General features: G+C 36.3%; 1 protein-coding gene across 3 annotated transcripts in view; it reads left to right on the top strand.

The window, feature by feature from the left end:
* The window catches only part of GDA (guanine deaminase), a 101,161-nt gene extending 87,853 nt beyond the window's left edge, over nucleotides 1–13,308 (top strand). For 2 of the 3 annotated variants that reach the window (XM_030809925.1, XM_030809928.1), the window contains 4 exons: nucleotides 2,293–2,439; nucleotides 6,449–6,579; nucleotides 8,499–8,526; nucleotides 9,362–13,308. In XM_030809925.1, the coding sequence (XP_030665785.1) occupies nucleotides 2,293–2,439; nucleotides 6,449–6,579; nucleotides 8,499–8,526; nucleotides 9,362–9,432 (377 nt within the window). In that variant the 3' untranslated portion in view covers nucleotides 9,433–13,308. The remainder of the gene's footprint in view (nucleotides 1–2,292; nucleotides 2,440–6,448; nucleotides 6,580–8,498; nucleotides 8,527–9,361) is intronic. The other variant, XM_030809933.1, reaches the window with a different exon arrangement.
* The last annotated feature ends 1,802 nt before the right edge of the window (nucleotides 13,309–15,110 follow it).

Below are 15,110 nucleotides of genomic sequence, written 5' to 3'. Positions count from 1 at the left end.
CTTCAGCACTTCGGTTATGTAACTGAATTTTCTCTGCAATTATTAAGATATGTGATGTTATTTCTATTTTCTGAGAAAATTGAGGTTCACAGGTCCTAAGTAACTGATCAAAGGTCCACAAAGCAAAAAGTTCCACGTGCACAGTTTAAAACCAGGTCTATAAAATGTAGATATTCATGATTTCTCCTTCCATCCTACCACAGTGCCTCTAGCCATATGATAAAGTAGGGATTCCACCTACATTAAATGTGTTGTAGATGGAAGGGGAAAACTACAAAGCTAATCCAGTCAGGAAGAATCGGCGTTACTATCACAGTGGAAATCCCTGGAAAAAAAAGGCTTGACTCTTACTAAATACCATGAAATTATGCAGCCCAGAGTTCTTTCTTTGATGAGCACAAAAATTGTTTTTTGGTTTACAGTTATTTTACTGACATAACATTGGCAACCAGAAGAATATAGGATGATTAAATCAACATCATAAGGCATCTCTCAATTTTTTTCCAGTAAATTGCGTAGCGTGATTTCCTAATCTATACTTATTCTTTCTGTAAGGTTAATTTTGAGTAGGTATTTAGGAAAATGCTACTTTCTGTGATATTTTATACCTTATTTTTATAACTGCAGGTATTTAAGTCTTCCATATTCACACCATCCTAACTGCATTGCTTTCATTTCTCTGTGTTTACTTCCAGTCTTTACCCATATATTATAAAATGTAGTTAGTCTTTACATATTTTATACCACATAGTGATATAATTTTTATTCCACCTTTATTTATATTTAACATTTTTGTTGTTTTAGCAATAAAGAAGGAAGCAGCAGACAGACTATTTCAAAGCTTAATGTGTGTAGTTCCCAAATTGTATTTGTTTTCTTAGTATTTGTTTTCCTAGCTATGATAAAAATGAAGATTTAAGGGATGGTTACTATGTATTAACACAGACTAGTAACTTAAGTAGATGTAATGAATTTTTTTAGAGAGCTGGGTGATTCTCTAATTTAAATACAAGTTTAAGGACATGTAGGATAGTTGAGCATAAAATTGAGCTACAATCTAGAGTTACTACTAAATAGGCAATTATTTTATTTTGGCAACATGTATAGAGGCACTAACAATTACATATGTCTACCTAGAAATGACAGAAGGAACACTTGAAATATGAAGCCTACTTTATTAGCTACAAATGTGTTTTTCTTTAATAAAACATACTAACTTACTTGAAATTTATTTATGCAAACTCACTTAACTCCATGTTCATTCTTGTTAAAGGTAGTATTTCATTTGATTATGATTAGGGACTTTATTTAAATCACTAAAATCTCATTCCTCATGTAATGATGCCTACCAAAATATAGAGCTGTCTACATTAGCACTGCTCATTTATTACACTAATTTCCAAAAATATACAAGTTTATTCTAAAAGCTCTTCATAAAAATTATAAAGAAGTGGCTTTTTAATTTCCCAAAGTTCTCATCCAGATTTGAACAAGGTTAGGATAAATTTTTAGTGAATAGAACTGTGAGCTTATTTTAAACCACACATTATCTAAATTATCTTTATAACTATGCAGGCATATTTCAACAATTTCTGTGAGAGTTCATGGACTCTTCAGAGATAAGAATTTCTTTTGGCTCTTTAAACCATTTGAGTATTGTGGTGGGTTGAATTGTCTATCGGAATCTGTAAATGTGACCTCATTTGGAATAGAGGTCTTTGTAGATATAATTAAGGAAGAGATCTCAAGATGAGATCATTCTAAAATAGAGTGGACCCTAAATCCAGTGATCAATACCCTTAGAAGAGACAGGAAAAGAGAGACAAATAGAAGACACAGGGAGAAGAGAAGAAGGCTATTTGAGGATGGAGGCAGAGATTGGAGTGATGCTGCCACAAGCCAAAGAATGCTAGGAGCCACCAGAAGCTGGGAGAAGCAAAGGAGAATTCTTCCTTAGAGCTCTTGTGGGGATCATGGCCCTGCCAACACTTTAATTTCAGACTTCTGACCTCCACATTGTGAGAGAATAAATTTCTGCTGTTTTAAGCTAGAAAATTTGTGATAATTAGTTGCAGCAGCTGTAGGAAACTAATACAAGTATGCATTTGACACTAATTACAGATTTTGAATTGCTTTAAATCTTAGTCTATGGCTATCTTGTGTTTATAGTTAAGAGCTTTTTTAAAAAAGTATATTAAGGACTGAATATCTGTCATAAAAACAATGTTATATATGTATTATTCCATTTATCCTCACAAGGTTACTGTTTTGGTTTTATTTTACCTACTGTAGACGTGGCTGGTGGCTATTCATATTCCATGCTTGATGCAATCAGAAGAGCAGTGATGGTTTCCAATATCCTTTTAATTAATAAGGTAAATGAGAAAAGCCTCACCCTCAAAGAAGTCTTCAGACTAGCTACTCTTGGAGGAAGCCAAGGTAATGACTATTACGTTTTTCTCTCACACAATATACAACCATGCTGATCTGTATCTTTGGATGTAGTATGAAGGTGCATGATTGGTATTAGGAAAATCCAATATTCGTGATGATCACATCTCATGTAACATACCCAGAACTCAGCCAGTAAAGTGAAGTTCACTGATGGAGGAATCATTCCTTAGTGAATTCACTGTCTTTGGTAGAATAGATGTCTGAGACACAGTTATCATATTAATTGTTTTAATGGATATTACATTGGTTACATGGATATGAGTGCTTTAAAATAATCCATTCTTAGGCCAGGTGCCTAAGAATCACAGTAACTCATGTCTGTAATCCCAGCTCTTTGGGAAGCTGAGGCAGGCAGATTGCTTGAGCCCAGGAGTTTGAGACCAGCCTGGGCAATGTGTCAAAACCCCATCTCTACAAAAAATACAAAAATTAGCTGGGCTTGGTGGAGTGTGCCTGTATTCCTGGGTACTTGGGAGGCTGAGGTGGGAGGATCATCTGAACCCGGGGAGGTAGAGGCTGCAGTGAGCAGTGATTGCACCACTACACTTCAGCGTGGGTAACTACACTTCACGTGTAACTGTATTGTTATGGAAAAAAATAAAAATTGATAATTGTATTTCTTTAAGTCACTTTAGAATTATAAATGTAATCAGAATGGATGATAGTGAAACACAGCATGAAACCATAGGTAGCTAGTGAGAAATTAAAATGTAGATATAGATTTAGAAACAGAGTGAGACCTTGTCTCCAAATAAATCAATTAAGGAATCCATTTTTCCACTGAGTCAAGTAACTTGCTCTCCAGTGGCCTGAGTGATGATCATAATAGTAAAATAGTAGCCAAAGCTTACTAAGCTCTTCCCCTGTGATAAGAATCATACCACATACTTTATATGTGTTGTTATTTAATCCTCACCACCACTGTTATTCATTTCGTTTTACAAACAAGGAGCCTGAGTGAGGCTTACACAGCTGTCAAGCCACAGTGTGCTATGATTTGAATCCACCTAATCTGATGCCAGCATGCAGATTTTTTACCTTCTGCCCTTCCACTATAGCATCTTCCTGTATAAATCCCTGCCAAGACCATGCATTTGGTTCATATACTTAAGTACACTAATTACTCAAACCTCTTTAAAAGGATAAAGATGTAAAAATTTAGTTGGTTGATATGCAAATATTGCTCATCAGCTTTTCCCAGTTCTCACGTGTAACTGTATTGTTATGGAAAAAAATAAAAATTGATACTTGTATTTCTTTAAGTCACTTTAGAATTATAAATGTAATCAGAATGGATGATAGTGAAACACAGCATGAAACCATAGGTAGCTAGTGAGAAATTAAAATGTAGATATAGATTTAGAAACATATTTGGGTGTAGATTTATGATAGATACCCTGAGTCTTACAAATGGAGGATGATCGAAGCCAAGATTATCCTGGGAAGAGAAACTTCTCAGATGTTCTCTGAGTGTTGGGGACTATGATGAACACCATAAGCACATTTCAAGAAAAACAAGTACAGGGTTGATTTTGTTTTTGTTTTTGTTTTGTTTTTTTGATTTCCCAAAGTATTATGGTTCATTTTCCAAAATCCCAAGTTTCAAATCACCCGCTATTTTATTAAGTGTTACAACCTTTCACCCACACCACCATTGTCTTTTCACATCTGAATTTGAGTTTGAGTAGTTATTCTACCATCTATGTTTGTGGTACAAACGAGTTGTATTTAAAGAGTGCTTTTTGAATTCTAGGCTCTCTGTGAGTTACTTCATCAGGATCCTCTTTCTTTGATCACGTCAGCATGGGTGCCTACCAAATCATTTCTACTTTGCTGTGTAGCTTTTAAATCTATTTTCTGGGTCACTGGGCTTACTCATGGAATTTCTTTTCCTTAGTTTGTTTCTCTACTATAGTCAGAGTAAAATGAGATGAATGGATCTGTATTTAAAGTGTGGCATTTTCCCAGAACTCCCATGGCCTTTACATTTATTCTCAAGAAGATCAAGATGAGCAGAAATGATCTTCACAGAACCAACATTTACTCCAAAGGCAGCAAAACTCTATTTCCTGAAATGCATTTGAGTCACTTACCAGCCCAGTGGGATCTCTGTGCAACAATTTGAATTTATATCAGTTTACAAATTCACTGAAAAGAATTGCGCCTTTTTTGGTTAGTTCATTCCTGAAGTCTCCAGGTTCTACTGAATAACCTAGTTGGTTTATATATACCATCAAACTTGCCTAAACCCTAGTCACTGCACCTGGTTATCTGGTCTATTAAATGCACAGTCATTAATTCAGTTGAATTCAGTTATTAAAAACTCATACTTGACATGTTTCTTTGTCAAGGGCAAAAAGAAGTCAAGTAATCAGTGGAGGAGAGAATTTCCAGTGATTTTCTATTACATTCAATCCTTTCCCATAAAATTAGTAGAAGTCACCTGGCTCCTTTTAACATTTCGGATTATTTTCATACCCCTGTCTTGCTAAAGAGAGTACTTTAGCTAAAAAGCCATTTTTCTTTCCTGAGAATAAAAGAGTTCCCTTTAAAGAATCTCTTAAGAACAAGTAAGATTTCTAGGTCAGTGTTTAGAGAAATGCCACAACTTCTGGATACCTATAGGTAGAAATATAATGTATTAGATATTGCCTAACAAAGGTAATTGATTCAATATTTTCACATGAAACTTTATCTTAGCAGTGATAGAATGCAACAAACACATGTGAAAATTGAAATAAGGCTGAGCACGGTGGCTCACGCCTGTAATCCCAGCACTTTGGGAGGCCGAGGCAGACAGTTTGCGAGGTTAGGAGATCGAGACCATCCTGGCTAACACAGTGAAACCCCGTCTCTACTAAAAATACACAAAAAATTAGCCAGGCGTGGTGGTGGGTGCCTGTAGTCCCAACTACTCGGGAGGCTGAGGCAGGAGAATGGTGTGAACCCGGGAGGTACAGCTTGCAGTGAGCCGAAATTGTGCCACTGCACTTCAGCCTGGGCAACAGAGCAAGACTCTGTTTCAACAAAAAAAAAAAAAAAAGAAAGAAAATTGAAATAAATAATACTGCACTCTGGTTAACCTTCCATGCTTCCATTTGTGACCCCAGTGTACACCTTCCTCAGATTACAGGCTTTAAGGAATTTTAGATCCAATACCTCCGTTGGCGAAGAAAGCCAACTACCCCCATCTTTCTGAAACTAAATCATAAAAATGAGAGATGTTCTTCCTTGATATCCAATAATCTTGGAATATGAATTGTAGCTATGAGATGAGCCAAGTCAATAGATATTATTGGCCTGTGCTCTATTTTAGAAGACCATTCTTCTCTGGTGACCAGAAAACCTTCGAGGTTGCAAAGAGATTGGTCTGTTTTCAAAAGCATTGAGACTTTTGAGTTATGAGAATCTGTTCACTTTAAGAAGTGAGTTTTTTTTCCCCAAAGGATTTAAACTAAGGAATTTCTGATGGATATGCCTGCATTGACAAATATGCAAAAGGATAATTATTTTTTATTTATTCAAGGTTCATTTCACTGCCACGAAAATAAATCTTGTCAGCTATTTCATGGAACAGAAAGAACAAAAAAAGGCAAGGCAAGGAGTTGGAGTGTTGGGGGGAGAATAGAAGGGAAAAAGAATAAAGGTATTATGTTAATCATCACGTTTCTTAGAGGGATAAATGAAAAGCATAGACCAGCTGGGCTATGAAGTGCACTGATAGAGCTGAAATAGAGACATATCAGAGTTATGATACAGTAATGAAGGGAACTGTTTTCATTCTCAGATTTTGCTTTCCTGTGCTTACTCCGCTTTATGTAAGTAGAAGTCTTGTGACCTGTTAGAATGAGAGTGATTTTCTGTCTTACTGTTAAGATACTAATTTTTTTTTTTCTCTTAGCGACATGTTGGCAAAATCTGTCCTTACAAACTGAGACATTAGTGTGGTCTGATGGCTTGCAATCCTGACTGTTTATTTACTTGTTCTCAATAGCCCTGGGGCTGGATGGTGTGATTGGAAACTTTGAAGTGGGCAAGGAATTTGATGCCATCCTGATCAACCCCAAAGCATCCGACTCTCCCATTGACTTGTTTTATGGGGACTTTTTTGGTGATATTTCTGAGGTAAGTAAAAGAAAGTTAATCAAAAGGCATTTATTTCATAAAGTCGTCATAATAGATTCCCTGCAGAAAAGAAAATAGAAACCGAAACATTTTAATGGAATGCAGGAAAATCTTAAAAGGGACACTAGAGCCCTTTGATAATTATTATAATTTTATGACAACAATGTTAAGAATAATGGTATTAACAAAACTTTTATATTTTGAATGTGTTCGTATATTTGAATATATTTGGCTACAAACAGCCATAATGTAACTAGCACTCATTGAACACTTACTATGTGCTGGGTAGGCATGGGATTAGGCACTTCCATACCTAATTTTGTTCGATCATCAGAGCAACTCTAAGAGAGTAGATACTATTAATATTGCCATGTTAATTTATAGGGGCAGTGAGGCTTAAGGGAGGCTAAGTGATTTACGTAAAGAGTCATAGCCAGTGATTAGTAGGCAGAGTTTGGATTCACACCTGGGACTTTCTGACTACCAGAGGCGAGGCTTTTGAGCATTATGCTATGTCAATGTTTTTAATTTTATAAGAAAATGAACTTTGTTTCTCTTATTATAAGATGTTTTTCTATGGATAAAATAAACTAGTTCATCTTACCTGAAAAATAATTCCTTGTAAGATATTGAGTTCTTCCTAAAAAAAGAATTAAGTATTGCCATTTCTAAATTGATCTACTTATGAGAGTAATTGTGATAATAAATGTCACAAATCTTTTAAAGATTTTAAAAGGATTTTAAAAGGAGAGCTGGGTTCAAGCAGCTTTCCTGTCTCAGCCTCCCAAGTAACTGGGATTACAGGTGCCCATCACCACACCCAGCTAATTTTTGTATTTTTGGTAGAGATGGGGTTTCACCATGTTGGCCAAGCTGGTCTTGCACTCCTGACCTCAGGTAATCCACCTGCCTTGGCCTCCCAAAGTGTTGGGATTACAGGCATGAGCCACTGTACCCGGCCGATTTAATATAAATTTTATGTGACACAGGTGCCTTCATAAGGAAGTGAAGATCCAAAGAAACAGGTAAACTTGGGTATTTTTATGCTAGGTTTGATGAACAGTGGAGAGTTGTAGAGAAATGTGATAGGACAAAGAGTGTGATCCAGTGGTAATAAGCTAGAGGGAACTTAGCAAGGCCTGCTTATTCAAATTCTTCTCTGTGATCCTTTATCTTCAGAGATCAGGTATAGGGAGGGCACCCCTTACATGATGGTCTTTTGACCTGCATTGGGGTGAGGGATAAGGGGAGGGTCAGAGTGACCTTCCTGTGTTTGATTTGAGGGTAGCGTGTCCTGACCCCATCATTATTTTCATATTGTTTATTCTTTTACTCTCTGATTAGAGTAAATTTCTAAGAATAGGGCTCTAGGGAATAGTCCTAGTCATTTTTCTTACATCAGGGCTGTCCAAGGGAGTTCTTTGTTTCTGTTTCACGTTGTGCCAGTAAAGCCCCCTCCCTCATCCCTCTTTTCTGCTTATCAGTAGAGACAGAAACTAAAAACCATGGCTTCAGGCTGCTAAAAGCCTAAAACAAAACAAAACAAAACAGAACAACAACAACAAAATAAGGCAGGTTGGACGAGCTTGTCTTACATCATACCCCTCTTGAAATATTTGAATTATTTTACTAGATTAATTTCTTTAATTTATATAGTACCTTTTCTCTGATGACTGAAAAGTTACATACCCAGAACTTTCACGCAATAGGTAAACTTCTGTTAATTGCCAGTGGGTTATTTTTTGTTCTGGGAGGTTTTTATAAAGCACATAGCCACTTCTTTTTTAATTAATAGCAGTAGATTTTGCCATTGAGAAATAAATTCGTATTTCTGGGCTTTGTCAACCACTATCGGCTGTGAATTTACTTTTCTAAATGCACAAATTAGTCTTTCTTATTACTTTTATTTTCCATTTTAGGCTGTTATCCAGAAGTTCCTCTATCTAGGTAGGTAGATGTATGTCTCTATGCTAAATATTAAATAAAACCTTTCCCTGTCTTTTTCTTGGGTATGGCTCTATGTATTTATCCTACCATATATTAAACTCTTTGTATGATAATTTGCTTCGATTCATTATTTTTTTAACATTCTGAAGCATCAAGCCCATTGGTGGCACATTATTCAAAGGTTCTATTTGAAATGCACATGACTCCCTCTAGTCATAAATTCCAAGCTGAAGAATGGAAGGCCAAAGGTGAAGAGATCTTCATGTTCAACCCCCTTGTACATTCGGTATCTGACATTCTGCCCTACCATGTTTTTGTGACAAATATATAGTAGAGTCTCACCACACATGCTGGTGATGTACTCACATTCAATTCCATTCACCGAGAGAGGGAGAAACAGTAATGCAGAAGATTCTACACTGCCTCCCATTCTGTTCAGTAAGCCCAGGACTGAGTGAACTCAAGATGGAAAGACACATGTGTTACTTCTTGTGGAGCTGATTCTGGAGCATAAAGAGTGGTATTTCTTTCTCAGTGGGGGCAAAATGTAAACCAACCACTTCAGCTGAGAAAGGACAGCTATAGGGGGTTGATTCAACTTTATGTGATTTCTGCCTCTGGTGCAGAATTCAGACCCTAATCATCAAATTAGCTATGGCATTTTCTACTGGTCATATCTTCCTGTTCAGATTATAAACAATCTGAGGGTGGGGGGAAAGCAGCTTTTAGTATTTCCTCTCCTAGAAGTATCTTTAAAAAAATCTCTCCCAATGGCAAGGAGGATACTTATTGACACAAAAGGATTTTATACATGATTCCTTGATTTTTCTTTCAGGAGATGATCGAAATATTGAGGAGGTTTATGTGGGCGGAAAGCAGGTGGTTCCGTTTTCCAGCTCAGTGTAAGACCCTCGGGCATCTACGAAGTTCTCCTGGGATTAGCGTGGTTCTGCATCTCCCTTGTGCCCAGGTGGAGTTAGAAAGTCAAAAAATAGTACCTTGTTCTTGGGATGACTATCCCTTTCTGTGTCTAGTTACAGTATTCACTTGACAAATAGTTCGAAGGAAGTTGCACTAATTCTCAACTCTGGTTGAGAGGGTTCATAAATTTCATGAAAATGTCTCCCTTTGGAGCTGCTCAGACTTACTTTAAGCTCAAACAGAAGGGAATGCTATTACTGGTGGTGTTCCTACGATAAGACTTAAGCAAAGCCTTTATCATATTTGAAAATGTGGAAAGAAAAGATGTTCCTAAAAGGTTAGAGATTTTGAGCTAATAATTGCAAAAATTAGAAGACTGAAAATGGACCCATGAGAGTATATTTTTATGAGGGAGCAAAAGTTAGACTGAGAACAAATGTTAGAAAATCACTTCAGATTGTGTTTGAAAATTATATACCGAGCATACTAATTTAAAAAGAGAACTTGTTGAATTTTAAAACGTGTTTCTAGGTTGACCTTGTGTTTTAGAAATTTGCACTTAATGGAATTTGCATTTCAGAGATGTGTTAGTGTTGTGCTTTGCCTTCTTTGGGGATGAATGTCAGAAATTGAATGCCACATGCTTTCATAATATAGTTTTGTGCTTCAAAGTGTTTGACAGAAGTTGGGTATTAAAGATTTAAAGTCTCTTAGGAATATTATTCATGTAACTACATGGCATAAATAGTTGTATTTTTGTGTACTTTAAAATCAACTTATAACTGTGAGATGTTATTGCTTCCATTTTATTAGAAGAGAAACAAATTCCATGCTTTATGGAATTTATGTAGACTGGAGTCTTCGTGAACTGGGGCAAGTGCTGGCATCCAGGAGCCGCCAATACTAACAGGACAGGTTCCATTGCCATGGCCTATTCCACCCAAACAATATGTTGTAGTTTCTGGAAATTCCATACTCAGATATCAGTCTGCTAAAACTTTAAAATGAAGGACAAATCCTGTTAAAGAAATATTGTTAAAAATCTTTAAACCCTGTGTATTGAAAGCACTCTATTTTCTAATTTTATCCAGTTTTCTGTTTAACTCCTTATAATTTTTAGGATATTAGAATTTTAGGATAATGAAGAGTATATAATGTCCTACTTAATATTTACATTAATAGGACTTAATTCTTACTAGACATCTAGGAACAGTACAAAGCAAAGAATATTTTTATGCTTCCATAACCTAGAATTAAAACCAAATTATGACCTTATGATAAATCTTTAAGTATTGGTGTGAATGTTATTTAAATTCTATATTTTTCTTATTTAGTTACAAATACTATAAATGAGCAAGGAAAAGGAATAGACTTTCTTAATATATTATAACACTCATTCCTAGAGCTTAGGGGTGACTCTTTAATATTACCTTATAGTAGAAAACTTTATGTAATATAGCTAACTCCGTATTTACAGAACAAAAAACACAGTTCCCCCTCCTGTAGTATAAATTTTATTTTCACATACTTAGCTAATTTAGCAGTAATTGGCCCAGTTTTTTCCCTAATAGAAATACTTTTAGGTTTGATTATGTATACATGACACCTAAAGAGGGAACAAAAGTTTAGTTTTATTTTTTTAATAAACAACAGAGTTTGTTTTGTGAGATAAGTAGCTTAGTAAACCCAATTTCCAGTCTTAGTCTGTATTTCCAATATTTCTAATTCCTGAGCCATGTCAAAGATGCCTTGCCAAATTTCTCCCCATTTCTCTACGGGGCTAGCAAGAATCTTCAGCTTTATCCCTCAACCCCTGCCAAAGGAACTTGATTACATGGTGCCTAACCAAATGAGTAGGCTTAGGAATTTAGATGAGATGTGTAAGATTCACTTACAGGCAGTAGCTGCTTCTAGCGTTTGCAAGATCCTACACTTTTACCTTCTTTAAGGGTGTACATTTTGATGTTGAACATCAGTTTTCATGTAGACTTAGGACTCATGTGCAGTAAATATAAATAAGTGTAGCATCAGAAGCAGTAGGAATGGCCGTATACAACCATCCTGTTAAACATTTAAATTTAGCTCTGATAGTGTGTTAAGACCTGAATATCTTTCCTAGTAAAAATAGGATGTGTTGAAATGTTTATATGTACTTTGATCTCTCCGCATCGCTTATAGCTTATGTGTTTTATTTCTCCAAGTGCGGTGTTCCTGAATGTTATGTATGCTTTTTTTTCTGTACCACAGGCATTAGCTATACCTGGGGCCAGATTTTCTGCACTTTGAAATGTTGCCTTTGCCTAATGTAGGTTGACTTTCTGAATTGTGGAGAGGCACTTCTCCAAGCCAATCTTATATGTCACTTTTTGTTTGAATATCTTGCTCTCTGACAGGAAAGAAACAATTCACTTACCAGCCTCCTCACCCCACCCTCCACCATTTCCTTAACGTTCCATGGTATTTTCAACAGAATACACTTTGAAAGGTAAAAACCATTTGAAAGTATTGATTATCATAAATTCACAAAATATTTTTGCAACCAAAACACAAAAGCAGGCTAATCAGCTAAGGTAAATTTCATTTTCAAACGAGAGGGAAACATGGGAAGTAAAAGATTAGGATGTGAAAGATTGTCCTAAACAGACCAAGGAGACTGTTCCCTAATTTATTCTCTTGGCTGGTTCTCTCATTGAATTATCAGACCCCAAGAGGAGATCTTGGAACAGCCTCCCTTCATGCCAAGGGTCTTTCTAAGTTGATGCTGCGAGCATTGAGCCCCCATTAAAACTCTTTTTTACTTCAGAAAGAATTCTACAGGTTAAAGGGAAAGAAATGGTGGGAAACTCTCCCCGTAATGCTTAGCCAACTTTAAAGTGTACCCTCCAATATCCCCACTGGCAACTGCAGCTGAGATCTTAGAGAGGAAATATAACCGGTGTGAGATCTAGCAATGCATTTTGAATCTTCACTCCCTACCAGGCTCTTCCTATTTTTAATCTTTTCACCTCAGAACTAGACATATGGAGAGCTTTAAAGGCAAGCTGGAAGGCACATTGTATCAATTCTACCTTGTGCTATACGTGGGAGAGATCCAAAATTTGGATGCTTCTGGAGACTCTTGGACATCTTTTCATTGTTGTCCATTTTTAAAGTTGATGATGATGGCTGGAAACATGCACACGCTTAAAAGCAATGGTGTGAGTTATTAACAGGTAAACTAAGAAGTATGTTATAAGCAATGACTTGAAATGGTTTTTAAATTGTATGGATTGTTAAGAATTTTTGAAATTTTTTTTTTGGACGGCTTCAAGGAGATGTTAGCAATTTCAGATATACTAGCCAGTTTAGGTATGACTTTGGAAGTGCAGAAACAGAAGGATACTGTTAGAAAATCCTAACATTGGTCTCCATGCATGTGTTCACACCTGGTCTCACTGCCTTTCCTTCCCACAGCCCTGAGTGTGAAAAATTGAGAGTTGAGGAGTTGCTTTGTGGATCTTGTCCAAATTTAGTGAAATGTGGAAGTCAACCAGGCCAGTGATGGAATTAAATGTAAATTCCAAGAAGGCTTTCACAGTCCACAGGGTTCAAATGACTTGGGTAACAGAAGTTATTCTTAGCTTACCTGTGACAGTGATTTACCTGTCCATTTCCAACCCAAAAGCCTGTCAGAAAGCATTCTTTAGAGAAAACCACTTTACATTTGTTGTTAAACTCCTGATCGCTACTCTTAAGAATATACACGTATGTATTCATAGGAACATTTTTTCTCAATATTTGTATGATTCGCTTACTGTTATTGTGCTGAGTGAGCTCCTATGTGCTTCAGACAAAAATAAATGAGACTTTGTGTTTACGTTATTTTTTGTTGTGAGTTCTCTCTGTTTGGTTTGGTTGTGAATTCTATCAATCTGCTGGAAGAGGAATTGATTTTACAATGTTTTTCTTCTTTTAGCATGAATTTAAAAAAAAGAATAGAATACTTAGCTGTGAGCCAACATGTATCTAACATCCTATGATAGTCACTATACATAGCTTTTAAAAATTAAGCTCGAATGTTCAGCCTTTTAGAAGCAGATTGCTATTGCTTTTGATTTCAGCATAGTGTATATTTTATATATTTTAAGACATTACCCAGAGTGAGTAATGCACTCTATATGAAGAATCAGTTCACACAGACATATGTGCGTGTGTATTTAAAACAAAAGTTTCACAGAAAAATACTTTCTCTATTTGTGATGCCCTGGGCTATTTTCTATATTATTTTATTCTATGTCATTTTATTTTATTCTCTACTTTTTTATGGTGCTGATGATTCCCCAGTTGGTTTCTTGAGCTTCTAAGGAATCACCTGCAATTCAGAAGCAATATTCCAGTATCTTTTGATCTACGTTTGAATCTAAGCTTGGTCATTGCCTTGCTGGGTGGCAGACATGTTACTTTAAGCCTCCATGGTTCCATTTCTAACTCTGTAATATGGAGCTAACATGAGTGCCTGCCTTACAGTCATGAAGATTAAATAAAAGGATACATAGACAGCACTTAAGCTAGCAGCTGGAACACAGTGAGTGCTCACTATCTGGTAGCTATTATCCTAAAAATTAATATAGACCAAATAAAAATAGAAATAATTTTATAAATATTTTTATCAGTATATATTTTAGAATCTAAATCAAGTGATATTATGGACCCTCCTTTACACAGAAACACTTTGCATCTAATTTTTTCAACAGTATTATATATTCATTTTTTTATTTGTAATATGAAGCATAAAGAGAGTAGTAGATTAGGTCTATAAATTCATCCCAATGTCTGAGCAGCTTGCAGAACAAGTCTTTGGATTGCACTGGTGACCCAGCTCATCACCCCTTTCTCTCTTGTAGCTCTCAGAATAACTGTAGAATGTGCTGGAAATGGAACATTCTCAAATAAGGAGGAAGTGGCCAGATCAGACTGGGCTGTGTTCCCATCCCTCCTGAAACAGGATCTTCTGGTGCTTTAGCCCAGGACGTCAAGTATCCCCTAGGTATAAAACCCAGGGTGGAGCATGCTTTGAAGGTCCCTCAGCTACATGCAGACTCGACTGCATGGAACTCACTCTGTCTGCCCTGGGAAACTATCCTGAGCCTTGACAGACTTGCCATGAATCTTAAGCTTTTATTGTCCCTTGCTGCCTATCTGTGAGGAATAAAGTTGCTTCACTTACTTTGCTGTGTGATTGTTCTGTCTCACCAGACTCATGCAAGAGGTAGAAACTGCAGTCCCAAGATGCAGTGGGCATGATGAAACTGCTTCCCACAACTTACTAAGCACTTTTTTTTCTCCCAAAGATCAGTTTAGTGTAAAATATCCAGAAAAGTAATTTCACACGCTTAATTTAGCAATAATGTATGTCCAGTTTGCACATTGTGGACACTGGGTATTACAACAGATAATATGTAAGCGTGCAAATTATTGCATGGTACTAAATTCAGGATTTAAATTTAAAAAAAGATTTGGATATAAGATAAATACCTCCCAGTAGCAAAACAGGACTTGTGTTATGGTGTTCTAAGACTCCATGAAGAGGCCACTTAGCGTCACAGGTAACACTCACCAATGGCAGCAGGTGTTTTGTTTTAATCTTATTTTAAAACGGGACAAAAGGGAGATGTTCTCTGTCT

The sequence above is a fragment of the Nomascus leucogenys genome, chromosome 1a (genome assembly GCF_006542625.1).
Source record: "Nomascus leucogenys isolate Asia chromosome 1a, Asia_NLE_v1, whole genome shotgun sequence".
Taxonomy (NCBI): domain Eukaryota; kingdom Metazoa; phylum Chordata; class Mammalia; order Primates; family Hylobatidae; genus Nomascus; species Nomascus leucogenys.
This window is presented reverse-complemented; position numbering and strand designations above follow the sequence as displayed.